The sequence below is a fragment of the Planococcus citri genome, chromosome 5, assembly GCF_950023065.1.
Source record: "Planococcus citri chromosome 5, ihPlaCitr1.1, whole genome shotgun sequence".
NCBI classification, from domain to species: domain Eukaryota; kingdom Metazoa; phylum Arthropoda; class Insecta; order Hemiptera; family Pseudococcidae; genus Planococcus; species Planococcus citri.
Window position 1 is genome coordinate 6,217,312 of NC_088681.1, and position 25,515 is coordinate 6,242,826.

The 25,515-nt window shown below is 34.8% G+C and overlaps 2 protein-coding genes across 20 annotated transcripts in view; both read right to left on the minus strand.

Moving 5' to 3' along the window:
* Positions 1–7,825, minus strand: part of LOC135849535 (zinc finger protein 37-like) — an 83,969-nt gene extending 76,144 nt beyond the window's left edge. For 5 of the 18 annotated variants that reach the window (XM_065370050.1, XM_065370046.1, XM_065370049.1 and 2 more), the window contains exons 1-9: positions 7,407–7,817; positions 7,220–7,321; positions 6,829–7,130; positions 6,508–6,750; positions 6,243–6,377; positions 3,894–4,025; positions 1,853–1,990; positions 1,632–1,760; positions 1,180–1,409 (exon numbers count right to left, since the gene is read on the minus strand). In XM_065370050.1, coding sequence (XP_065226122.1) covers positions 1,180–1,409; positions 1,632–1,760; positions 1,853–1,990; positions 3,894–4,025; positions 6,243–6,377; positions 6,508–6,750; positions 6,829–7,130; positions 7,220–7,321; positions 7,407–7,552 — 1,557 coding nt within the window. In that variant the 5' untranslated portion in view covers positions 7,553–7,817. Of the gene's footprint in view, positions 1–1,179; positions 1,410–1,631; positions 1,761–1,852; positions 1,991–3,893; positions 4,026–6,242; positions 6,378–6,507; positions 6,751–6,828; positions 7,131–7,219; positions 7,322–7,406 lie in introns of all 18 variants that reach the window. The other 13 variants (XM_065370052.1, XM_065370047.1, XM_065370043.1 and 10 more) reach the window with 8 other exon arrangements.
* A 4,110-nt stretch (positions 7,826–11,935) lies between these two features.
* The window catches only part of LOC135846727 (zinc finger protein 37-like), a 49,790-nt gene continuing 36,210 nt past the window's right edge, over positions 11,936–25,515 (minus strand). Inside the window, exon 10 of one of the 2 annotated variants that reach the window (XM_065365988.1) lies at positions 11,936–12,744. In XM_065365988.1, the coding sequence (XP_065222060.1) occupies positions 12,136–12,744 (609 nt within the window). In that variant the 3' untranslated portion in view covers positions 11,936–12,135. Of the gene's footprint in view, positions 12,745–21,619; positions 22,244–25,515 lie in introns of those variants that run through there. The other variant, XM_065365986.1, reaches the window with a different exon arrangement.

The following is a 25,515-nucleotide window of genomic DNA, read 5'->3' on the forward strand; positions in this document are numbered from 1 at the left end:
ACAAGCAATGGTTCTATGTCCAAAGAAAGAAAAGGTGCACTGATCTTTGAAAACAGAACCAATTTCAGCATCAAAAATTGTGAACGCATTTTTCAGGGGAAAAAATGACGTAACCCACTTTGGAATAGAGCTCTTCAATTATAGCACATGATTGGTCGTTGGATTTAATTGGGGTGGTAACATTCCACCCATCGTATGCATTTATTTCATATTTTCCAGTTCAAAAAATTTCTTGCGAGTCCTATGTTGGAAAGCATGCATGAAATTGTTCCTTAGGATGATCCCCTTTAAGAAAAAAACAGTTCCAATGGATCACAAGGGGAAGGGGGAGGGGGAATTGCAATTATTCATACTGTCATACGCCGGACTGCTAGGTACAGCGTTCTACTGAGCAGCTGAAAATTTGAAAATCACCTATTCTCCAATAAATTGGTATTTTGAAAAAATGTTTTCTCAAAATGTTTCGCATAGAATAAGTAAGTACCTATGCTAAAACATTGAAAGATACTTGACTATCGTTTCTGAGACTGAGAAAATATTTCGAGACACATTGATGCCAATTTTTTGATAAATATTACCAATTTCAAAAAATCGAGATGAGCAGCTACATAGAAACTTATCAAGGTTCATAATTGTTTCGGTTTTTGAAAAATTATATACTTAACAATAATGGCCAAAAATTGGCACACTGCGTTCTGAAATGTTGACTTAACTTGAAAAGTGATATTCGGCGTTTTGGCTCAACAAATGTGAAATATTTAAAAAGAAAAAATGTTCAAAACACGAATTCACTCGAAAATACGAGATTTGTGAATTTCCATTATTCCAATTCCTCAGTAGAACCATGAAAGTGGTCTGGAGAATATTCAATGGAAACGGCTTGCAGATTTATGCGGAATCTTGAATAATACATACACAACTAAACTATACGTATATTTTACACTTTTGTAACTGGGCCATTTTTCTCAAAAAAAAAGAAAAGGTTGGTAGGAGCTAGAGCGAAAAAAATTAGGGATATGTCCCGAAGATCCATATCTTTCCTCCAGGAGCACCTCCAGAACTAGATTTTTTCCGAGCAACTTTCAACTTCAAATACACGTCTTCGCTAATTTTGATCAAAATCCTCTCACAATTTTTTTTTTCACCATCCACCATAATGTAGTATATTGACGTACTAACCTTGTTTGAAACATTGCTGGAGTTTCGCGTTGGCTTTTTCACGCTTGGGAGATGTTTTTTCTGTTTTGCAGATCGAGTAATCCGACCTTGACCGGATTTTTCTTGATTTTTTGAGCATCCTGCTCGCGGCTCTGCTTTATTACGACTCTCGTGCGACTTTTCTGAGGAAGGAATGGTAGAATTTGGAGATTGACTATCTTCGTTAGAATTTTCCGGTTCCGCAGGAATTACTGAAAAATAAAAATTGGAATTAAAAAGGAGGTATGTAAGTAATGGTACATCTTCTATGGAGAAATTAAAAAATCATTCATTTTTTATAGAATTTTGTTTACTACTCAATTTAAAAATATTCGTACTTTTATACTCAGCAAGTAAGTAGTCAAAAAAGGTACCGAAAAATTAAATTGAAAAAAAAAATGAAATCGCGCGATGTACTCTTAGTTTAGACTCACCTTCTTCGAAATGTTGCGCAGGTGGATCTTCTGTACCGCAACGTCTGCTATTCGAATTTTCTGCAGAAGACGTAGTCAAAGGGCAGCGATTATTTTCAGTTACAGTTCTGGAAGTTTCTGCGGTCGCTACTGACAAAAAAATACGCGTATGAGCCCAAAAGTGTGCTTCTTCTCATGAAATGATAATATTTCTAAGAACCATATGAATTTTTTTTACTCACCTTCGTTTGAAAATTGTTCAAGTTTTGCCACCGCATTCTGTAGACGGCCAGTACATATTCTTCGAAGAGAAATTGTCGGATTTACAGAATGATTTTCTTCGGCAATCCTTTCGGCAGGTTCATCGAATTCGAGCATAACTGAAAATCCAGAAGTACTGACATTAATTTATCAACTCAGCATTGATTTATCTTCTCTTATAGTACGGTTATATGACTATAGGAATAATTGCTCCTCCCGCCTTCCAGTCCTCTGGGATAACTTAATTAAAGCATACTTACTCTCCAAAAAATAAGATTGGTCTTGTAAACAAAATAACGACCATTTTGATTGAAAGGTAAGCGAAAATCACAGGACTCGTAAGAAAATCACCAGCCAAAATTTCAAGAGCTGAAGCGGATTTTTCGATTTTTGATGAATTTTTAAAAATCAAAATTAATCCTAAATAAGGGGGGGGGGTGATTTTACCAAATTGACCTAGAGAGCAGAAATTTGAGATGTGCTCTATTTTCGAGCTGCCAAATCGATTAGAAACGGTTTCAAACCGTTTTGAGCAGTTTTGAAGCCTGCAGAAGATTTCTAAAACTTACTGAAATTTGAAATCCGAAATTCACGATGCATTCGAACTTGAACACGCTATTAAGTCGACTGCTGGTGAGTTAAAGTCATTTTGGTGGCTCCAGCAGATTTTTGAAATTTGAAATTTCCAAACAATTTCATCAAATGCAGACGATAGCCAAAACTCATTCCGTAAACTAATTTCGAAATTTTCAAAAAATTTACAGTTTCAATCCGTTTGGAGGCTACAGCTTCTTTTTAAAGGCTTTCTGTTTTTCAAACAATCCTCAAAATCTGTCCGAATTAACTTTAGCACGTTCTGTGCAGAGTTAATTTTGGATTTCCAACTCCATCAAGTTTCAAAAATCTACTGGAGGCTACAGTAGATTCAGCCAGTAGATTCAGAAAAGTCGCTGGAGGCTCCAAAACGACTTGAAGTCCACCAGCAGTCGACTTCATAGCGTATTGAAATTAGCTTACAGAGTAAATTTCTGCTAACTCCACTTGATGAAATTCTGTGAAAATTTCAAGTTTCAAAAATACGCTGGAGGCTCCTGAACTGCTAAAAATAATTTGAAAACGTTTCCAATCGATTCAGCATGTCAAAAATAGGATTTCCAGCTCTTTTGGTAAAATTTTGTGGAAATTTCGTGCATTGGAAAATCAGCTGGAGGCATCAGTAATTTCCAAAAAGTCACTGGAGGCTCCAAAATGACTTGAAATCTACCTGCAGTCGACTTCATAGAGTATTAAAATTAGTTTACAGAATAAATTTCGGCTTTCCAACTACATTTTATAAAATTTTATGGAAATCTCAAGTTTCAAAAGCCTAACTGGAGGCGCCAAAATTTTTCAAAAAATCGCTGGAGGCTTCAAAATGACTTAAACTCACCAGCAGTTGACTCAATAGCGTGTTGAAATTGAAGTGTAGAGTGAATTTTTGATTTTCAGCTCGGTTTAGTAAAATTTTATGTAAATTCCTAGCATTGAAAAATTTTCCGGAGGCTCCAGTAATTTCCAAAAACTATGCAAAATCCACCTTTCCAACCGCTTGTGATGAAATGTTGTGAAAATTTCAAGTTTATAAAATCCGCTGGAGGCTCCAGAACTGCTCAAAATGGTTTGAAATCGTTTCCAATCGATTCGGTAGATCGAAAATAGGGTATGGTATATGCCATATTTCAGCATTCTAGGTTAATTTGGTGAAATTTCGAATTTTTTCCTCTGTTGTGGCTTTTTGATTTTTTTAAATTCATCAAAAATCGAAAAATGCACTTTCGCACATGGAATTTTGGCTGGTGATGAATTTTTGCATGCTCTTTCGATCTATTTTTATCCAGCTCAAAAAATTCGAAAATGGCCGCAATTTTGTTAATAAGACCAACTCTTTTTTTTTTGGCAATTTTGCTTTAAAATGTTCCTTAGGGCGACCCCACATTTTCCACAAGCAACGTAATTAGTAATTAGTAAGTAGTAAGTACTAACCTTCTTCGGTAAATAGTTCTGGTTTTACTTCCACTTTCTGAGGATCGTCGATCGATATAGCTAGGGAAGCCATACTCGTATCCGTAGAGTAACCATCTTCGGTAACGTGTTCGGTAGATCCTACGAGCGCATCTGAAAAACGTAGTTCAAAGTTGTTTATTGAACCTTATTTTGCCAGTCAGTTGAAAATGATTGAATCAAATGGCAAATGAGCTATCCTCTCTCCTCTCTTCATTATCAAACAAAAAAAAAGGGGGGGGGAGGAAAAAATGAAAATATTTCAGAAGGATTAGATATTGTTGAACACTATAAAAGTTGAATACGAAAATGGCGAAAAATTTCTATAATGTTTGCCCCATAAGTTGCTAGTTTTTGGAACAAAACTTGTTCTAAGTACATATACTCCGGCATATGACAATAGGAGTAATTGCACCCCCCCCCCCGGCCGATCATCCGGGACAACTTTTTTCTTACAGGGTACATCCTAAGGAACATTTTAAAGCAAACTTGCCAAAAAAAAAGTTTACCTTACTTACAAAATGGCGGCCATTTTGATTGACAGGTCAGCCGAAATCGCAGATTTTGCGTTTTAACATAGGGCTTGCACGAACTTTTTCAAACTTTACAAAAGTAGATCGAAAGATCATGTAAAAATTTATCACCTGTCAAAATTTCAAGTGCTAAAGTGCGTTTTTCGATTTTTGGTGAATTTTTGAAAATCGAATTTAAGCCAAACATGAGGGAAAAAATCAAAATTTTACCAAATTGATCAAGAAAGCTGAAATTTGGGATATACCCAATTTTCGACATGCCAAATCGATTGGAAACGGTTTCAACCCGTTTTGAGCAGTTCTGGAGCCTCCAGCAGATTTTTGAATCTCGAAATTCCCACAAAATTCCATCAAATTGGAGTTGTAAAGCTAACATTTATTCTAAAAACTAATTTCAATACGCTACGAAGTACTGCAGGTGAATTTCAAGTCGTTTTGGATCCTCCAGCGACTTTTTGAAAATTCCTGAAGCCTCCAGCAGATTTTTGAAACTTTAAATTTTCACAAAATTTCATCAAATGGAGATGGAAAGCTGAAATTTACTCTACACTCCGATTTTAACACCATCTGAAAACGAATTCTGGTAAATTTCAAGTCATTTTAGAGCCTCCAATGATTTTTTGAAAATTACTGGAGCCTCCAGTAGATTTTTGAAACTTGAAATTTCCCCAACATTAATTTATCAAATGGAGTTGGCAAGCTGAAATTTACTTCGCAGACTACATGGTGGTTTCAAAATATGGTTTTGAAGATTCCAGCTACTTTTATAGGAAATTTCAATTTTATAAAAAACGTCATACAACCTTTCAAAAAGTTGCTGGATGCTCCAAAACGACTTGAAATTCACCAGCAGTCAACTTCGTAGCGCATTGAAATTAGTTTGCGGAATGAATTTTGACTCTCCATCTTAGTTTGATGAAATTTTGGGGAAATTCCAAGTTTCAAAAATCTACTGGAGGCTCCAGTAATTTTCAAAAAATCATTGGAGGCTCTAAAATGACTTGAAATTTACCAGAAGTTGTTTTCAGAGGGTGTTAAAATCGGAGTGTAGAGTAAATTTCAGCTTTCCGTCTCCATTTGATGAAATTTTGTGAAAATTGAACGTTTCAAAAATCTGTTGGAGGCTTTAGGAATTTTCAAAAAGTCGCTGGAGGATCCGAAACGACTTGAAATTCACCTGCAGTACTTCGTAGCGTACCTATTGAAATCAGTTTTTAGAATAAATTTTAGCTTTACAACTCCAATTTGATGGAATTTTGTGGGAATTTCGAGATTCAAAAATCTGCTGGAGGCTCCAGAACTGCTCAAAACGGGTTGAACCCGTTTCCAATTGATTTGGCATGTCGAAAATAGAGTATATACCAAATTTCAGCTTTCTTGGTCAATTTGGTAAAATTTTGATTTTTTCCCTCATTTTTGGCCTAAATTCGATTTTCAAAAATTCACCAAAAATCGAAAAACGCACTTTAGCACTTGAAATTTTGACAGGTGATAAATTTTTGCATGATCTTTCGATCTACCTTTGTAAAGTTTGAAAAAGTTCGTGCAAGTCCTATGTTAAAACGCAAAATCTGCGATTTTGGCTGACCTGTCAATCAAAATAGCCGCCATTTTGTAAGTAAGGCAAACTTTTTTTTTTGCAAGTTTGCTTTAAAATGTTCCTTAGGATGTCCCCTTTAAGAAAAAAGTTGTCCCGGAGGATCGGCGGAGGGGGGGTGCAATTACTCCTATTGTCATAATTATGCCGGACTAATATACATGAATATTGTTCTGAACTAGTAATAAATTATCTACTGACCTTTAACAGAACGTCGATCAGTTCGTGCCTCCGTATTGCAAAGATTGTGCCTCGAATTTCCTGAGGAAGCGTTAATCGATGAAGCCGAGTTTTGAATATCTCTCGCAACATTTCCGGCAGTATTTGCTCGTGTAACTAAAAAATAAACAAATGAACAGAAAATCAAAGTATAAAATAAGGGAATATATTTTCTTTACTGATTTACTGAAAATAACGAGACATTTTAAAGAAAAATATATGTAATCAGAACTACGATGGTACTAACCGAAACATTCTTCAACCTGTTGCTTGATTTCATTTTTAAAGTTGGCAACAGTATCTTCCAGACGAGAACATCGTATTTTTAATCTGAAGATATCGGATCGAAAATGTTTCGTTAACAGTTGATACTTTCCAAAGTTTTTCTTCGATGTCAATTTCGCTGCCTTAGGAGGCACGGTGCCATGATTATTGGTAATGTCTCTAAAATTCCTGCCTAATCGTTTATTTGGAGAATCAGCAGAGTTTTCTAAACCAAAATCAAAATTATCAAATTATATCGTGGTTATCGAAGATAACGAGTATGATAATAAATAATGTATTTTACTTTCAAAGTCCGAGCTACTGATTGCATTTTGCGATGTGTTTTTATTCAACATTGGCTTTGAAAAACTATTCACATCTGGACCAGATTGAAGGCTCTGACTAATCGAAGGCGTGAAGTTGTGTTTCACTTTTAGTCGTAACGTTGGAACACTTGTCGGCATCAATACTCTACGTTGCATCGAGATTTGGTAGTCTTCGGGTTTAAAATGTCCATCACAAAGGCGAAAATGTGGTTTTATTTTATCTAAATTTATATCACAAAACTTCGCCCACTGCTTTCGAATATCAACATTAATCGGGAAACTGGAATTTAAAAATAGAAGCTAATTAGAATGACGAATCATTAGTTAAATGTGCACTGCACATGGGTACTCAAATTACGTTTTACTTGCCTGAAAAATTCGTACGCTGAGACATAACCACATGCGACGCACATGTCTTCATTTCCGGTAAACTGTTCATCGGTTTCATCTTGAATTTCGTAAGGCTCGTCACTATTGAAATAATAAATGTATTGTTTCAACAAGAAATTAGAAAAAAATGTTGAAAGGCAATGGTTTTTTAAACGAGTTGACTTACTTTTCTTGATCAGACTGATAAGCATCATTTTCTATCTTACAGGTGATGTTATTTTTGAACTGGTTTGAAGTAACGTCTTGATCGCCGGAAGTTCCAAGCACGCCCTGCTCGGTTTTTTCTTCGGAAAAACTATCAGATAAATCCATATTATTGACACAAGCGTCAGTAAAATTATTTAAACTGGGTTCGTTTTCATCACAAACGTCTTTTCTTTGTGAGGAAATTTCTTTCTACGAGTAATTACAATACACCACACATTATTCGTTTAAAAAGTACTTGTTGCATGAATAAAACTGAACTTTGAAGTGAAGTTAGCCGGTGTACGACTGTACGTTATCAACATTTTTTATCAATTGTTTGTTTTCATTTTCATGTCACAAGTTGAATGCAAAGTGTTTTTAGCGCGACAGTTGGCAACATTGCAATCGATATGTTATGGTTACGGTTACAGTTACGGCGTTCTACAAGAAATTAATCAAATCACGCGGGCAGGAAAAAATTTTAAAAATGAAAAGAAATAAAAACTAAAAAACGCGAAGAAAAGTGAAAACATGAACTAATTTTTTTAATCAAAAACCTCTACCTATCGAAATATTGAATTACTGAAAAGAAACTTGAGATCTCCATAACCATAAACCATAATAATCGATATTGAAAATATGCTTTCACTTGTCTACTGCCACTGGCAAGTGGCAAGGAGAGGTTCGGAGAAATATGAATGCCTACCTTTACCTATCCAGTAACTTTCTAGTTTCTGGAAAGTTTCCGAAATTGAATTTCTGGAAACTTCAATGAATAATAATTGACGACAATAAAATGTTTCCAATCAATCGAATTTGTTTTTTTATTTCACCAATAATACACTTTTTAGTTTTTCATCGAGGATCTACCTACTTGGAATTTGAGGAATAAAATCAAGAGAAATTTGCGAGAAGGGAACATCATCCTAAATAGGTAGGTACTTAAGGAGTTGAAAAACCATAAAATAAAAATTATAATACAAACGAACAGCAAATTTCTCTTCTTGGAAATGGTTTGAAAAAGAAATAACGGATGGATACCTCATCGTCTCATCGGTCATGAAGGACCAAAAAGTAGCTGACAGCTTCAAAGCAACTTGAAACCAGTGATGGAAAGGAAAACTAAAACTAAACCTAGAACTGAAATGAGAAAAACTTTAAACTGAAAACTTGAACTGAAAAAAGTAAAACTGAAACTAAGAACTGAAAACTTGAACTGAAATGTAAAAGTTTTGCCATTCGCTGAATTTTGTCGACAAAATCGTCAATCTATTCTCAAAATTCGTCTTCTTATTTTTTTTTTCAAAAGCTTGCCCTCGCTTCACTCCGGCCAATTTGAATCCCTTCTTTCTGTTTAGAGTGAGAGTTTTAAAAAAACATTGATGAAATTTAGAAAAAGTTGAAATCAGAAAAACCGAATGGCAAATTCTCTCATTAAAAGAATTGAAATTGTTCTACTTTTTGAACTAAAAATCATCCGATCTATTGCCCTCGCTTTGCCTGGGTCAATTCAATTTGATTTTCTTCTCAGACCTCAGAGTTACAATTTCAAGAAACACAATTGAATTTGAAAAATGTTGAGATCAGAAACGGTGAACTCTGTAGATACATATCGACTTAGTAGATATCATATACCTAAGTGATCTAAAATTTAGATTTATAATATAATTTATTTAATTTTTAGAGGTTTAAACCCCTCTTCACCTGTGTTTTCTGAATGTTACTTAAGTAACAGATTGAATAAATATTACTACTACCTACTACTACTACTAGAAAAACCTAATTTTTTCATTAAAATTAATGTTGTTCTACTTTTTAAATCACAAATTTTCCAAAACTGAAAACTTTTGCCCTCGCTTAGCTGGGTCCATTCAAGATGCAAAAAAATGAAAATTTTTCACTTTTTCTGAACAAAACAGAACTACTGGATTTTCAAAGTTTTTTGATACTACAGTGCTCAGCACGTTAGTTAAAATTTTGATTATTGTGGCAAAATAACAATTTTTTGTCGGCAAAAGGACGATGCAACCCTCTTGCGAAGTAGCATAACTTGTCTTTTCTTCGCCCCCCCCCCCGGCCCGGATTTTCTCTGCACAGCCCTGCATATTTATTCATAATTTTTGAGTTTGAAATGTTTGAATTTGAAATTTGAAGTTTTTGTTGCCAAGAAAGAAAATTACATTAGTGTATAAAAATTGAAAATTCATGAAAGAAAAGAAAAAAATTTCATTTCGTTTTGAACCTCAAGAAATTATGAAAACTGAAACTGAAATGGAAAACTGAAAACTTGAACAGAAAAAAGTAAAACTGAAACTAAAAACCAAAAACTTGAATTGAAATGTAAAAGTTTTGCCATCACTGCTTGAAACGACCTGGAGTCGATTTTTGAAAACTTAACTAACTAATTTGTCCCGAAGACAGCAAATGTGCAAAAAAACGAGTCCACTATCAAGTTGGTTGATTTTGTAATTCACTCTGATTTGAATGTGATAACTTCATTAATCTATACTAGTCCGGCATATGACAATAGGAGTAATTGCACCACCCCCCCCCCCCCCGCCGATCCTCCGGGACAACTTTTTTCTTGAAGGGGACATCCTAAGGAACATTTTAAAGCAAACTTGTCAAAAAAAAGTTGGCCTTACTTACAAAATGGCGGCCAGTTTGATTGACAGGTCAGCCGAAATCGCAGATTTTGCGTTTCAACATAAGACTTGCACGAACTTTTTCAAACTTTACAAAGATAGATCGAAAGATCATGCAAAAATTTATCACCTGTCAAAATTTCAAGTGCTAAAGTGCGTTTTTCGATTTTTGGTGAATTTTTGAAAATCGAACTTAGGCAAAAAATGAGGGAAAAAATCAAAATTTTACCAAATTGACCGAGAAAGCTGAAATTTGGGATATACCCTATTTTCGACATGCCAAATCGATTGGAAACTGGTTCGACCCGTTTTGAGCAGTTCTGGAGCCTCCAGCAGATTTTTGAAACTCGAAATTCCCACAAAACGCCATCAAATTGGAGTTGTAAAGCTAACATATTTTATTCTAAAAACTAATTTCAATACGCTACGAAGTACTGCAGGTGAATTTCAAATCGTTTTGGATCCTCCAGCGATTTTTTTTGAGAATTACTAGAGCCTCAAGCAGATTTTTGACGCTTTAAATTTTCACAAAATTTTATCAAATGGAGATGGAAATTTGAAATTTACTCCACGCTCCAATTTTAACACCCTCTGAAGAAGACTTCAGGTGGGTTCAAGTCATTTTAGGTCCTCCAGCAACTTTTTTGAAAATTACTGGAGCCTCCGGTAGATTTTTGAAACTTGAAATTTCCCCAACATTAATTTATCAAATGGAGTTGGCAAGCTGAAATTTACTTCGCAGACTGCATGGTGGTATCAAATGGTTTTGAAGCTTCGAGCTACTTTTAGGAAATTTCAATTTTCCAACAAAACGTCATACAACCTTTCAAAAAGTTGCTGGAGACTCCAAAACGACTTGAAATCCACCGGCAGTCAACTTCGTAGCGTATTGAAATTAGTTTGCAGAATGAATTTCGACTCTCCATCTTAGTTTGATGATATTTTGGGGAAATTTCAAGCTTCAAAAATCTGCTTGAGGCTCCAGTAATTCTCAAAAAAAGTCGCTGGAGGCCCTAAAATTACTTGTGCCCACCTGAAGTCGTCTTCAGAGGGTGTTAAAATTGGAGTGAAGAGTAAATTTCAGATTTTCATCTCGATTTCATGAAATTTTGTGAAAATTTAAAGTTTCAAAAATCTGCTGGAGGCTTTAGGAATTTTCAAAAAAAAGGTCGCTGGAGGATCCAAAACGACTTGAAATTCACCTGCAATACTTCGTAGCGTATTGAAATTAGTTTTTAGAATAAATGTTAGCTTTACAACTCCAATTTGATGGCATTTTGTGGGATTTTCGATTTTCAAAAATCTGCTGGAGGCTCCAGAACTGCTCAAAACGGATTGAACCCGTTTCCAATCGATTTGGCATGTCGAAAATAGGGTATATCCCAAATTTCAGCTTTCTTGGTCAATTTGGTAAAATTTTGATTTTTTCCCCTCATTTTTGGCTTAAATTCGATTTTCAAAAATTCACCAAAAATCGAAAAACGCACTTTAGCACCTGAAATTTTGACAGGTGATAAATTTTTGCATGATCTTTTGATCTACCTTTGTAAAGTTTGAAAAAGTTCGTGCAAGTCCTATGTTAAAACGCAAAATCTGCGATTTCGGCTGACCTGTCAATCAAAATGGCCGCCATTTTGTAAGTAAGGCCAACTTTTTTTTGGCACGTTTGCTTTAAAATGTTCCTTAGGATGTCCCCTTCAAGAAAAAAGTTGTCTCGGAGGATCGGTCGGGGGGGGGGGTGCAATTACTCCTAATGTCATATGCGGGATTATAGGTACACTTTAAAAAGGAAAACAAAAACGCCAAACATAAAATACCATACTGTATTTTTTCCTATATAAATATTGTAGCTTGTAGCACGAGTCGGATATCAATAAGTGAGGCATTTACACGCCAATCTCTAAGAATAAACTGAACTTAAGAAATCACTCAAGTAAGTCAAGTTTTTTTGAAATATTGAAAAAAAGAACAAAGAAAAACCACATTTGAATCTGAACACAGTTAGATATAGGTATGAATGAATGAATGAATGTATGATGTATGTATCTAGTTAATTACTGAAATTTAAGTACATTTAGATGATATGTGATGGGCTAGGTCGCGCTTATCGCGGTATTTCTTGCCGCAATGGGCACACTCAAAACGAGGGCCCTCCAAATGGATACGTTCGTGCGATGCCCTTAAGCGATTTTGCTTGAATTTTCGTTTGCATATGCGGCATTTAAAGGGTGTCTCTTCACTATGCGTCCGTTGGTGATCAGTAAGAGCATTAATTTGAGCAAAACTTTTGCTACACGTTTGACAAGAAAATGGTTTCTCACCGGAATGTACTCTCAGGTGTACAATGAGATGGATTTTTTGGGGAAACTTTTTTCCGCATTCAGCGCACTCAAAACAAGCTCCTTCCTTATGCACGCGTTCGTGCGCCAATTTACCGTGATAGTGCTTGAATCGCGCGTCACAAATCCGGCATTTGTGGGGTTTCTCTTCACTATGTGACAATCCATGTCTTATCAAATGAAATTTTGTTCTAAACTGTTTGTCACAAACTTGACAGCAAAACGGCTTCGAATGTTCTCGCTTCTGGTGTCTTGTACAATCGCCTTCGTAGGAAAACAGTGCACCACAAATATCGCAGCGATAGGGGAAGAAATTCCGAATCCGTACCTCTACCTACAGGAAAACAAGATCATATTGCAAATGACTGGTACTTTTCTTCTGAATAATTCTATTGCCAACATAGTCATACTTAGAACTCGGATTCTTATGATTGGTCATATTTTCATTCATCGCAGAATATCCCGCATATCCAATGGATTTTTGTGAATTATACAATTCTGAGTAAAATGATCCCAACTTGTTAGCGCATATTTTACATATTTTGGGTATAAATGCATAATATTTTAGACATTTTAGGCGCAAATTCGTCAAACTATTTTGGCCATATTTTTCCATTTTTCAGTCATATTTTGGAGATGTTGGCTAAAAAAATCCTTTTTTAGTCGTATTTTTCATTAAAAATGGAAAAATTGGAAAAAAATTGGAAAAAATAATTTTTTAAATTTTTTCTCATTACGTTGAGGCGATTTGTATGTTAACCGAAAATTGATTATTCAAAGTAAAATTATTGAGGATTTAAACCTCTTATTTTATTGAATTACTTAATTTTCCAGCATTCCCTTCACCTATAAAATGAAAAATCCTTTCTATAGGTACCTAATTACCCATATTGGTATAGCATAAAAGTGCATATTTCGATGGATAAGGGCATATTTTGAATAAATGCATAGCCATGTTATGCGAATAAAATGATTTTTCAAGTGCATAAGAATCCGAGCTCTAGTCATGCAGCATAAATATCAAAATGAAGCATATTATATGTATTATCTATGAGAAAATAAGCATTTCCTACACACTTGAAAAAAAGTTCATTTCATCAACCAAAAATAAGTACTTGAATTGTATGGTGGTGCTATATTGGCCCTTTTGTACCTAGGTACAAGTACACATTTCTGTAAGTAGATTTTAAGCTGTTTTGGAGCCTCCAGCGAATTTTTGGAGAGTACTGGAGCCTTCAGCAAATTTTTCAATGCTCGATATTTCCATAAAATTTTACCAACAAAACTAAAAATCCATAATTATTATTTTTTTATTTATTTATTTTTATTTACATTTAAAATTACAACGGCCGAATTCAGTCCCAATTATTTATTTTAACATTATTTACAATGTTTTTGGCATGTGGCGCCTTGTGGTCCCCTCCCTTAAGTATGCATAACTTTTCAATCTAATCTAATTGTAAGATGTGTTTGCGCTTCAGTCTCCTGACTGTGTTGTTGTCCATGGGTGTAATTGCTTCAATATGTGAGTGCTTTTCTATTTCTACATACTCTATTCTGGTGTCTTGCTTTTATCTCATTGACTACATCATTTACACAAGGAATATTGCAGTGTGCATGGATATCTTTGTTGGTTGTGTAGCAAGGAGAGTTTGATGCCATTTTGAAGATTTTGTTTTGGGCTGTTTATATGTATTATTTTTCCAAGTAAGCATATTATGTTGCTTATGCTTGCTATGCTCCATATTTCGGCACCATACATCCAAATTAGATTGACTCTAAATCTCTAACTTTGTATAAAAGTAGTTTGTTGTCTAGTGGGGGTCTGCTATGCATTTTCTAGCATTATGCAATACATTGTTTTACATTGTAGGAATGTAGGTCCATTTCTTTTGTCTTCGTTTTTACATGGTCTTTCCATAAGGCTGTTATCAAAGTGCATAGTGCATACCTAAGTATTTTTGACCACATTTTTTTTGAATAATTCTTTCTGCTCTTCAATTTTACCATACACCTTTGAAAATTTGATAAATTACCCTTCCACCTCCGTTTGAGGAAGGTAGATAGATGAAAAAATTAGTTTACATCCAATTTTTAACACTACTTCCAAAATAGATTGTTGGCAGTCGACCGATCTTCAGAGGGAAATCTAGTTTTCTCTTCAGGGGCTGGCAAACACACTGGCGTAGCGGTAATAGTTAATGGGAAATATGCGGAAGGTGATCTGGAAGATATGCAACAACATATGGCACAAAAGAGAATGGCCAGAACATTGGTGCAAATCAGTGTTAATCCCACTACACAAGAAAGGTGATACAAAAAATTGTGTCAACTATTGCACAATAGCCCTAATTCCACATGCCAGTAAAATGATGGTCCGAATAATCAACAACAGAATCAAGGCATACTTACATAGGCAGATCCCACCTGAACAAGCAGGATTTATGCCTGGAAGAGGCACAAGAGAGCAGATCTTGAACATCAGACAAATAATTGAAAAGTTCCGCGAATTCAACATCCCTGCAGTACTATGCTTCATTGATTATGCAAAGGCCTTCGACTGTGTCAACTGGATAAAGCTATATGAGATACTACGCGAGATGGGAGTTCCAGAGCACCTAATTGAGCTGATCAAATCGCTGTATGACAAGAACGAGATGATGGTGAGAGTAGGCGGAGAAGAGTCAAACACATTTCAGTCAGAACGAGGAGTAAGGCAGGGCTGCATACTCTCGCCTCTGTTGTTCAACATCTACGGCGAGTACATCATGCGGAAAGCCATGGAGAACTGGGAAGGTGGCATCAAGATAGGAGGAAGAAGAATCTCCAATCTCCACTACGCTGATGATACCACCTTAATAGCCGCAAATGAAGAGTAACTGGCAGAACTGATCAAGCGAGTCAGGATGGTCAGTGAAGACATGGGACTCCTCATAAATGTGGGGAAAACCAAGGTCATGGTAGTTGATAGAGCTGGACACCTACCAGAATCTGAAGCCTTGAATGAATTTGAAAAAGTGAACTCATTTATCTACTTGGGTTCACTGGTAGATAGAGATGTGCACTTTTCAGAAAAGTACTTTTGGTGAAATGAAAAGTGAAAAGTTCATTGAAAAGTGTGAAAAGTTGTGAAAAGTGTGAAAAGTAAATCGTTTGAGAAGCTCTCTGTAAGAGCTTCAAATTGATGTATTTTTTGCCTATCTAAAGCATACAAAAAAACAAAATCATTTTTTTCTCCTACTTAATCGATTAGTGATAGTTTTGAGCCTATCTAGAGCCATTAAATGTTTGTGTTTTTCAGTTTTGTGAAAAATGTCGTGAAAAATATCAAAAATGGGCGCTGAATTGCGAAGGTTGAAGAGTGGAGAGAGTGAAACTTGATATTTGACTTCATCAATGTGGCCAGTGATCTCTGATGAGTAAATTGATTGGTCACTTGCTTTTTTTTTTAGTGAAAACTGAAAAGTATGATGACAAGTAGGAACTTTTCTTTTCAACTTTTCATTGAATGAAAAGTACTTTTCACTTTTCACTTTTCAGACTGCACATCTCTACTGGTAGATGCTGATGGAGGATCAGACAAGGAAATTAGAAGACGAATAGCTCTTGGGAAAGCAGCGATGTCTCGGTTGAGAAAAGTCACCACCAACCGGAAAATCTCCATAAAAACAAGGAAGAGACTAATCAGGACGCTAGTTTTCCCAGTTTTCTTGTATGGAGCGGAGACCTGGACATTGAAGCAAGATGATCGAAGAAGAATTGATGCTTTTGAAATGTGGGTATGGTGCAGGATGCGGAGGATACCATACACTGCGCACCGAACAAATGCATCAATTGTGGAACAACTGCAAGAACCAACCAGGCTGAATAAAATATGTGAGACCAGGATAATGAGTTATATTGGACACATAGCCAGAAAAGGACTGGAAAACATTGAAAAGAGAATTGTCTTTGGCAAGGTCCCTGGAACACGAGGGAGAGGAAGAACTCCAACAAGGTGGACCGATACAGTTCGGAAAATACGTAACTGGCTCAATTGCGAGAGGCGTGGTGGTTGTTGTTGGGGCACACTAGTCGCTCACAACTATGACGTTGATGATGAGTTTCAATATAGCCTAGGTACGTTTTGGAGCCTCCATCTTCAACAGCTTTTTAGAAACTCTTGTTTGTCAAAAAATGTCATACAATCTGTTTGAATTAGCTTTGTCATGTCGCACTTTGGGAGTAATAAGGTTACATCTTAAAAAAGTGAAATTTTACAGGAGAGTGATTTTTCTATTTTTAGAAAACTTGATTCATTATTTTCATCAACTTATAATTAATTATGAGGAATGAATGGCACCTCATTTTAAAGATCTGCTATTGTACCTTCATTTAGCATAAGAACACTTTGGAAATTAAATCTTAAAGAGGATGGAAAACATTTTGAGTTATAACCTTTCATTAAAATTGATCTGGAGGCGAAAGGAAGCGTCCAAAAAAATTTTCATATTCACAAAGTTGTAGAGAATTAAATTTCCAATCGACATAATGTCGTTAGTTTTTTTCTTTAGTGCTTATAGTTTTTTGCCAAATTAATTTTTCTGAAAAGTGACAAATTAAAAATGTTTTTCCATTTGGTACAAACAAATAAAAAATACACTTCTTGTGACTATTTCAGGGCAATTCTCAAAAAAGGACAATTTTGATATGCATACCTAATTTTGAAAAACAAAAATCATTTTTTGGAAAATTTCAACTGGGACTCATTCAGTCATTTGTATAGGTGCCCCAGAACCCCTTGTCTAGTGTTGGCCTCAATTCAATCACCCCCACAGTGGGTCCTGACTGCAGTACAATGGCGATAATTGGAATTCAACCCTCATCAATGTGTAATGTGTTCAAAAAGGGGGAAAGAAGTGCCATGAATAATTACAGACCCATATCTATAACATCAGTGTTTTCCAAAGTCCTAGAAAGCTTATTCTATAAACGTATATCTAAATTTTTCAGTGATAATAATCTGTTACACAGCTCTCAATTTGGATTTTGCAAAAATAAAAATACAACAGGTGCCATTTACCAACTTATTCACAATATCTTGGAAAATCTCCTCAACAAAAATGACATTATAGGGATTTTTTGTGATCTTTCAAAAGCATTTGATATGATTAATCATGAAATATTGCGAGGTAAACTAGAAAAGTATGGCATTAGAGGGGTGGCGTTGGACTGGACCACATCCTTTCTCAAAAATAGAACTCAAATTGTTAAGACAGAAGATATAAATGGAGAATACCATTTCTCTGAACAATATCCAGTTGATCAAGGAGTTCCACAGGGGTTAATATTAGGACCTTTGTTCTTTATTTATTATGTCAATGACCTTCCAAAAAATGTAAGGAGTAATTTGATCCTATTTGCAGACGACACTACAGCACTGATTCCTATGAATATGGGTATCTCAGTACAGCAGGTTGTGGATGATTTGGTAGCATGGTTCAGAATAAATAAAATGAAATTAAATGTTGAGAAAACAAACCTGATATATTTTGGTCACAGTTCACAAAATTTAAATTTGGCACTACCAATTACTAAAGTTGAATGTCTAAAATTTTGGGAGTATACATCAACTCCAGTTTAACTTGGACTGATCACATTGACTATTTAGCTGGGAAACTATCATCAGTAAATTATCTTCTTTGGCAATTAAAAGGTGTCACCAATGTGCAAACTTTAAAAATGGGATATTATGGAATGTTCCAGTCTAATATGGCATATGGCTTGGTGTTTTGGGGCGCTAATATCAGTCTTATGCAGAGAATTTTTGTAATACAAAAACGAGCAATTAGAATCATCTATCGAATGCAAGCCACAGAATCATGCAAGAATGTCTTTCTCTTAAATGAAATTTTAACCTTACCCTGCTTATACATATATCTGATAGCTCAAATTGTGAAGAAGGGCATAGTAAAGTTACATACTCTTCAACACAGTCATTATACTAGAAATAGCCAACAACTCCATAGCACACAATTCAGGAATAAATTTTACCAAACAAGTATAGACTCCATGGCTGCAAAAATTTATAACAAAATTCCAGATGAAATCAAAATTATCAACTGCACAAAATTATTCTCAAAAACCCTGAAAAAATGGCTACTAAAAAAAGCATTCTATACAATAGATGAGTATATGGACGCTGTTGCATAACTGAGTGCACCATTATCTTCAAGATACCTACCTATATTATATTTAAATATGTGTGCTTATCTTTCGGTGCCTCTATTTCAATTTATTTTATTTTATCTTATTAGGTATTCATTCTTTTTCTTTTTTTTTTTCCTCTAAAAGATACCTACCTATATTAGATTTAAATATGTGTGCTTAACTTTTGGCGCCTCCATTTCATGTTATTTTTTAGTTTTTTAATTTTTTTTTTTTTTTTTTTATCTTATTATTCATTTTTTTCATTATTATTATTATTATTATTATTATTTTTTTTTTATGTATCTTTATTATTTATTGTACTGTTAGCAAATAAGTTGACTTTGTAAATGCGGCATACGCTGCCTATTACAAAAAATATACTTGATTTGATTTGATTTGAAGTATGTCTTGAATTTCTTTTTTTTTTTATTTGGTATGGTTTTTACAACTTTATCACAAAAATATAATAGGTATTAACAATCATTTAAAGATAAAAATTAAAGGGGCAGGATTTTAAACCTGAATATCTTGGAAAAGTCTGGGTCGAAGATGATGATTGATGGTTGGATTTATTATATATTTTAGGTTAGCATTACGCTCTAGTTTTGAATGATTTTGAATTGACAAGTATGTTGATTGATATGTTTTCTAGGTCGTAGAATTTGAATCTGGGGTTATTTTTTTTGTAGTGGGGGGGGGGGGGGTGAGATGTAGGGAGGGGGAATGTCAAATTTTGCTTATATCGCACCTTGGGAGTACTACGGTTACATCTAAAAAAAATTGATTTTGACATTTTTGCATTTTTGGGGTTTGTATGACCTCCTTCAACCAAAAATAACACTTTGAGGGCAGGTTTCTCAATTGTCGGTTAGCGGCAATTTAACTGTTGGTTAGACTAGTCAGCAGTTAAATTGCCGCTAACTGACAATTGAGAAACCGGCCCTGAGTTGGGTACATTATCTAGATCTCAACAACATTGCAAGATGTTTGGAGTTGTAAGGGTACATCTCAAAAAACTCCGCCTTTTTCAAGTAAATTTTGTACAATACAACAGTGATGGCTAAACTTTTATATTTCAGTTCAAGTTTCTAGTTTTTAGTTTCAGTTTTATTTTTTTCAGTTCAAGTTTTCAGTTTTTAGTTTCAGTTTTCAGTTTCACTTTTTTCAGTTCAAGTTTTCAGTTTTCCATTTTTAGTTTCAGTTTTAATAATTTCTCAAGGTTCAAAACGGAATGATTTTTTTTTCTTTTCTTTCATGAACTTTCAATTTTTAAACACTAATCTAATTTGCTACTTGGCAACAAAAACTTCAAATTTCAAATTCAAACATTTCAAACTCAAAAATTATGAATAAATATGCAGGGCTGTGCAGAGAAAATCCGGGTCTGGGAGGGGGGCGAAGAAAAGACAGTTATGCTACTTCAGAGGAGGATTGCATCGTCCTTTTGCCGACAAAAAATTGTTATTTTGCCACAATAATCAAAATTTTAATCAAAGTGCTGAGCACTGTAGTATCAAAAAACTTTTAAAATCCTGTAGTTCTGTTTTGTTCAGAAAAAGTGAAAATTTTGCACTTTTAGCATCTTGAATGGCCCCTGCGAAGCGAGGGCAAAAGTTTTCAGTTTTGGAAACTTTGTGATTTAAAAAGTAGAACAACATTAATTTTAATGAAAACATTAGGTTTTTCTGATCTCAACATTTTTCAAATTCAATTGGGTTTCTTGAAACTGTAACTCTGAGGTCTGAGAAGAAAATCAAATTGAATTGACCCACCCAGGCAAAGCGAGGGCAAAAGATCGGATAGTTTTTAGTTCAAAAAGTATAGAACAATATCAATTTTTTTATGAGAGAATTTGCCATTCGGTTTTTCTGATTTCAACTTTTTCCAAATTTCATCAAGGTTTTTTAAAACTCTCACTCTAAGCAGAGAGAAGGGATTCAAATTGGCCGCAGTGAAGCGAGGGCAAGCTTTTGAAAAAAAAGAAGAAGAATAATTTTGAGAATAGATTGATGATTTTGTCGACAAAATTCAGTGAATGGCAAAACTTTTACATTTCAGTTCAAGTTTTTAGGTTTTAGTTTCAGTTTTATTTTTTTCAATTCAAGTTTTCAGTTTTTAGTTTCAGTTCAAGTTTTCAGTTTTCAGTTTAAGTTTTTCTCATTTCAGTTCTAGTTTCAGTTTTAGTTTTCCTCCACTGCTGCTGGTGGCTCTAAGAATTGTCAAAAAGTCGCTGGTGGCTCCAAAATGACTTGAAATGTACCTGCAGTCGACTTCACAGGGGTGACTTATTATTGCATGTAAAAACATGCGAAAAAGGAGCTGTGGTCCAGTTCAAAAAATTTCATACGAGTATCACGTTGGAAAACAAAATCTGCGATTTTGGCTGCCCTGTCAATTAAAGTGGCCCCCCTTATCCCTACATGTCGCTGCACCCTAAAAGTCGGACAAGTTATGAAATTTGATACTTTTGAAGGAAGAGAAGAAGAAGAAAGGCGAGGTTTGCAATGTCTCCCATATATTTTCTTCATCATTTGCGGAGGTGGGCTGAAATAGGGGCTAAAAATTGTCCAAAAAATAACTCGTAAACTTCAGAAAATTCGAGGAAAATTGACATTTCGCACGAAGTCATTTTTGAAAACTCAACTAACTAATTTGACCCGAAGACAGCAAATGTGCAAAAAAAAACGAGTCGACTATCAAGTTGGTTGAGTTTGTAATTCACTCTGATTTGAATGTGATAATTTCATCAATCGATACACTTTGAAAAAGAAAAAAAAACGCCAAACATAAAATACGATACTGTATTTTTTCGCATATAAATTGTGGCTTATTGTAGCACAAGTCGGATATCAATAAGTGAGACATTCAAACGCCAATCTCTAAGAATAAACTGAATTTAAGAAATCGCTCAAGTAAGTCAAGTTTTTTCAAATTAAAAAAAAACAAAACAAAGAAAAACCACGTTCGAATCCGAACACAGTTAGATATAGGTATATGAATGTATGTATGTATGTAATGTAGTTGATCACTGAAATTTAAGTACATTTATATAATATGTGATAGGCTAGGTCGCGCTTATCGCGGTATTTGTTGCCGCAATGGGCACACTCAAAACGAGGGCCCTCCACATGGTTACGTTCGTGTCTAGCCCTAAGGCGTTTTTGCTTGAATTGTCGTTTGCATATGCGGCATTTAAAGGGTTTCTCTTCACTATGCGTGCGTTGGTGATCAGTAAGATGATTTATTTGAGTAAAACTTTTGCTACACGTTTGGCAAGAAAACGGTTTCACACCGGAATGTAGTCTCAGGTGTACAATGAGATGGATTTTTTGGGAAAACTTTTTTCCGCATTCAGCGCACTCAAAACAAGCTCCTTCCTCATGCACGCGTTCGTGCGCCACTTTACCGTGATAGTGCTTGAATCGCGCGTCACAAATCCGGCATTTGTGGAGTTTCTCTTCACTATGTGACAATCCATGTCTTATCAAACTGCCTTTTGTTCTAAACTGTTTGTCACAAACTTGACAGCAAAACGGCTTCGAATGTTCTCGCTTCTGGTGTCTTGTACAATCGCCTTGGTAGGAAAACAATGCACCACAAATATCGCACCGATAGGGGAAGAAATTCCGAATCCGTACCTCTACCTACAGGAAAACAAGATTATATTACAAATGACAGGTCCTTTTCTTCTGGATAATTGTATTGCCAAAATAGTCATGCTTAGAGCTCGGATTTTTATGATTGGTCGTATTTTCATTCATCGCAGAATATCGCGCATATCCAATGGATTTTTGTGAATCATATACAATTCTGAGTAAAATGAGCCCAACTTGTTACCGCATATTTTGCATATTTTGGGTATAAATGCATATTTTAGACATTTTAAGCGCAAATTCGTCATACTATTTTGGCCATATTTTTCCATTTTTCAGACCTATTTCGGAAATATTGGCTAAAAAAATTCTGTTTTGGTTTCTAGTTATTTTCATTAAAAATGGAAAAAGTCAAACAAATTGAAAAAATTTTTTAATTTCTTTTGTATTGCGTTGAGGTGATTTGTGCGATAACCTAAGGTCAAAATTGATTATTCGAAGTAAAATTGAAGATATAAACCTCTGGTATTTTTGAATTTCTTAATTTTCTAGCCTTCCCCTCGCCTATAAAATGAAAAATCCTTTAGATACCCATATTGGTATTGCATAAAAGTGAATATTTTGATGGATAAAGGCATACTTTGTCATATGTACCTACCTAATTTGATTAAAATAAATGCATATGTTATACACAATGCACATAAAATGATTTTACAAGTGCATAAAAATCCGAGCTCTAGCAATGCTGCAAAAATATCAAAATGAAGCATATTATAATTATCTACGAGAAAATAAGCATTTCCTACACACTCAAAAAAGTGCATTTCATCAACCAAAAATAAATTGTATGGTGGTGCAATATTGACCCTTTTGTACCTACAAGTACACATTTCTGTAAGTAGATTTCAAGCCGTTTTGGAGCCTCCAGCGAATTTTTAAAAATTACTGGAGCCTTCAGGGTCATTCCATGTCAATTGAACCAAGAAGTGGTAGGTGGGTTCTGCGATTTTTTTGAAATTTTTCCTGTGGAAAGACCTACCGAAGGGATGACCAATGGTGCAAATCGCAGCCCTCTGGCCCATTTTTAAAGGCAGCCAGGAGGTGACAAAGTTTTCAGTGAACCTAAAATATCAATTTCAGCATTGGATTACTGGATAACCGCGATACCTACCAAAACGGAACTTTTTTCCATAGTTAGGGGTTTTGAAAGGCTTTTTGGTGATTTCATAAAAATCAGTGTTGCCACTTTTTTTCGTACAAAAAATTAGCTCAAAAAGTTTCAAAACGTAGTTTTCATATCGTTCCGACTCTCGAAAATTCTGAAAAAAATATATTTTGGATAACTGTTCATGCTGAACAACATATTAAAAAATGGGTGTGATTTAATACCACGACAAAAAAGGGCGTCAGCACGACAAGCATAGGCACTTTCACGCCAGAAAAATCATTACCACGACTAAATTGGAAATTCCCGACAATAAAGAGCTTACCCCGACATAAAAGGTACTTCAACGACAAAATATTGTATCAAACGACGAATTAAAAAATTCACGACATTTTATTACTTTCAACTGCTATATAAGGCAATGCACGACACAATTTTTCTATCAAAAACAGGCATTTCACCGACAGAAATTAATTTTTGAAAAATATACTGTACAAAGAAACGAAGTATCTATTAGAAAAATTTCTGTTTAGTGTTAATAAAAGTAAAGCTTTTGTTGACCTCGTTGGGCGACCCCTCTCCTCTTTTGACCTAAGGGGATAATTTCGCAACTGCCATATAAGGCCATGCACGACAAAAGTTTTTCTGTCAAATAGATATATTTCACCGACATAAATAAACGTTTAAAAAATATTAAAATGATACCAAAAAAACGAAGTAGGTATGTAGAAAATTGCTGTTAATAGAAGTAATGTTTTGTGGATTTTGATGGGCGACCTGACCCCTCTTCCTCTTTTGACCTCAGGGACGAAGCGAAAGTGGGCTACGAGGTGACAGTAAGCACCCCTCCGGTTTCGCAAAAGTAGGAAAAATTCTCATTTTTTCCCTAAGCTTTCGTCCTCGCTTCGCTTAGGCCAGTTTGGTTCTCTTCTACTGAGTTACAATTTCACTCAAATTTTTTTGAAAGAAACCCTCAAAATTATAACTGTAAAGTCGTTAATTTAACCATAATCGAACCGATAATGTTCTGTCGTGTATGAAATTATTTTGGCGTGAATACTGCTTATTTCGTTTTTAAATTGTATAGTCGTTCAAAAATACTTTTTTGTCGGGCTTCATCTGGCGTGAAACCTCATCATTGTTTGTCGTTCATTCATATTTTATGAATGAAAAAATGCTTGTCGTGATGACACCCTATTTCGTCGTGCAAAAAATATTTCCCCTTAAAAAATTGGGATGGTAACATGTTGCAGAGTTGTTTTTAAAAAATTTAAAGTTTGCGAAAAAATGCGATTTTTTGATTTAAAACATGAAAAAAAGTTTTGATAGGTGAAGTTGACCCATTTGAACCCTATTTTTACGTATCTGTTGAAAAGTTGAAAAAACCCCTTTCACTCGATAAAATGAACACATCACAAAAGAAATCAAAATTCGAAAAAATTCAATTTTCAATTCGAAACATAAAAAAAAGTTTCAATTTAATCAGTTGTCTTATTTTGACGTCTATCTGATGTATTTCATAAAAAAACTTATAAAAATCACACTCACAGCAAAAAAATTAAAATTTGTTTATTTTTTTTGATTTTTTCGAATTTTGATTTTTTTGTGACGAGTTAATTTCAACAAGTGAAGGAATTTTTTCAACTTTTTCAACAGATACGTAAAAATATGGGTCAAATGGGTCAACTTTACCAATCAAAACTTTGTTTCATGTTTTAAATCAAAAAATCGCATTTTTTTGCAAACTTAAAATTTTTTATAAATCGACTTTGCGACAAGTTACCATCGCAATTTTTTAATATGTTGCTCAGCATGAAGAGTTGTCCATAATATATTTTTTTCAGAATTTTTGAGAGTCGGAACGATATGAAAACTACGTTTTGAAATTTTTTGAGCTAATTTTTTGTACGAAAAATAGTGGCAACACTGATTTTTATGATATCACCTAAAGCTCTTTAATACAAGTATGGAAATAGATTATGCTCTCAAGAAAGTCATAGCATTTTACGTATGTGTTACGTACTGCGCATGGCAGGTTGGTGTCGTCACGCGGTGGAGGTGGGTGGAGCAACCAATGGGGTGCAACGTTGTATGTGAACAGCTGATTTGATGCTTGCTCGCGCACTGCGCAGTACGTAAAACTTACGTAAAATCCTAT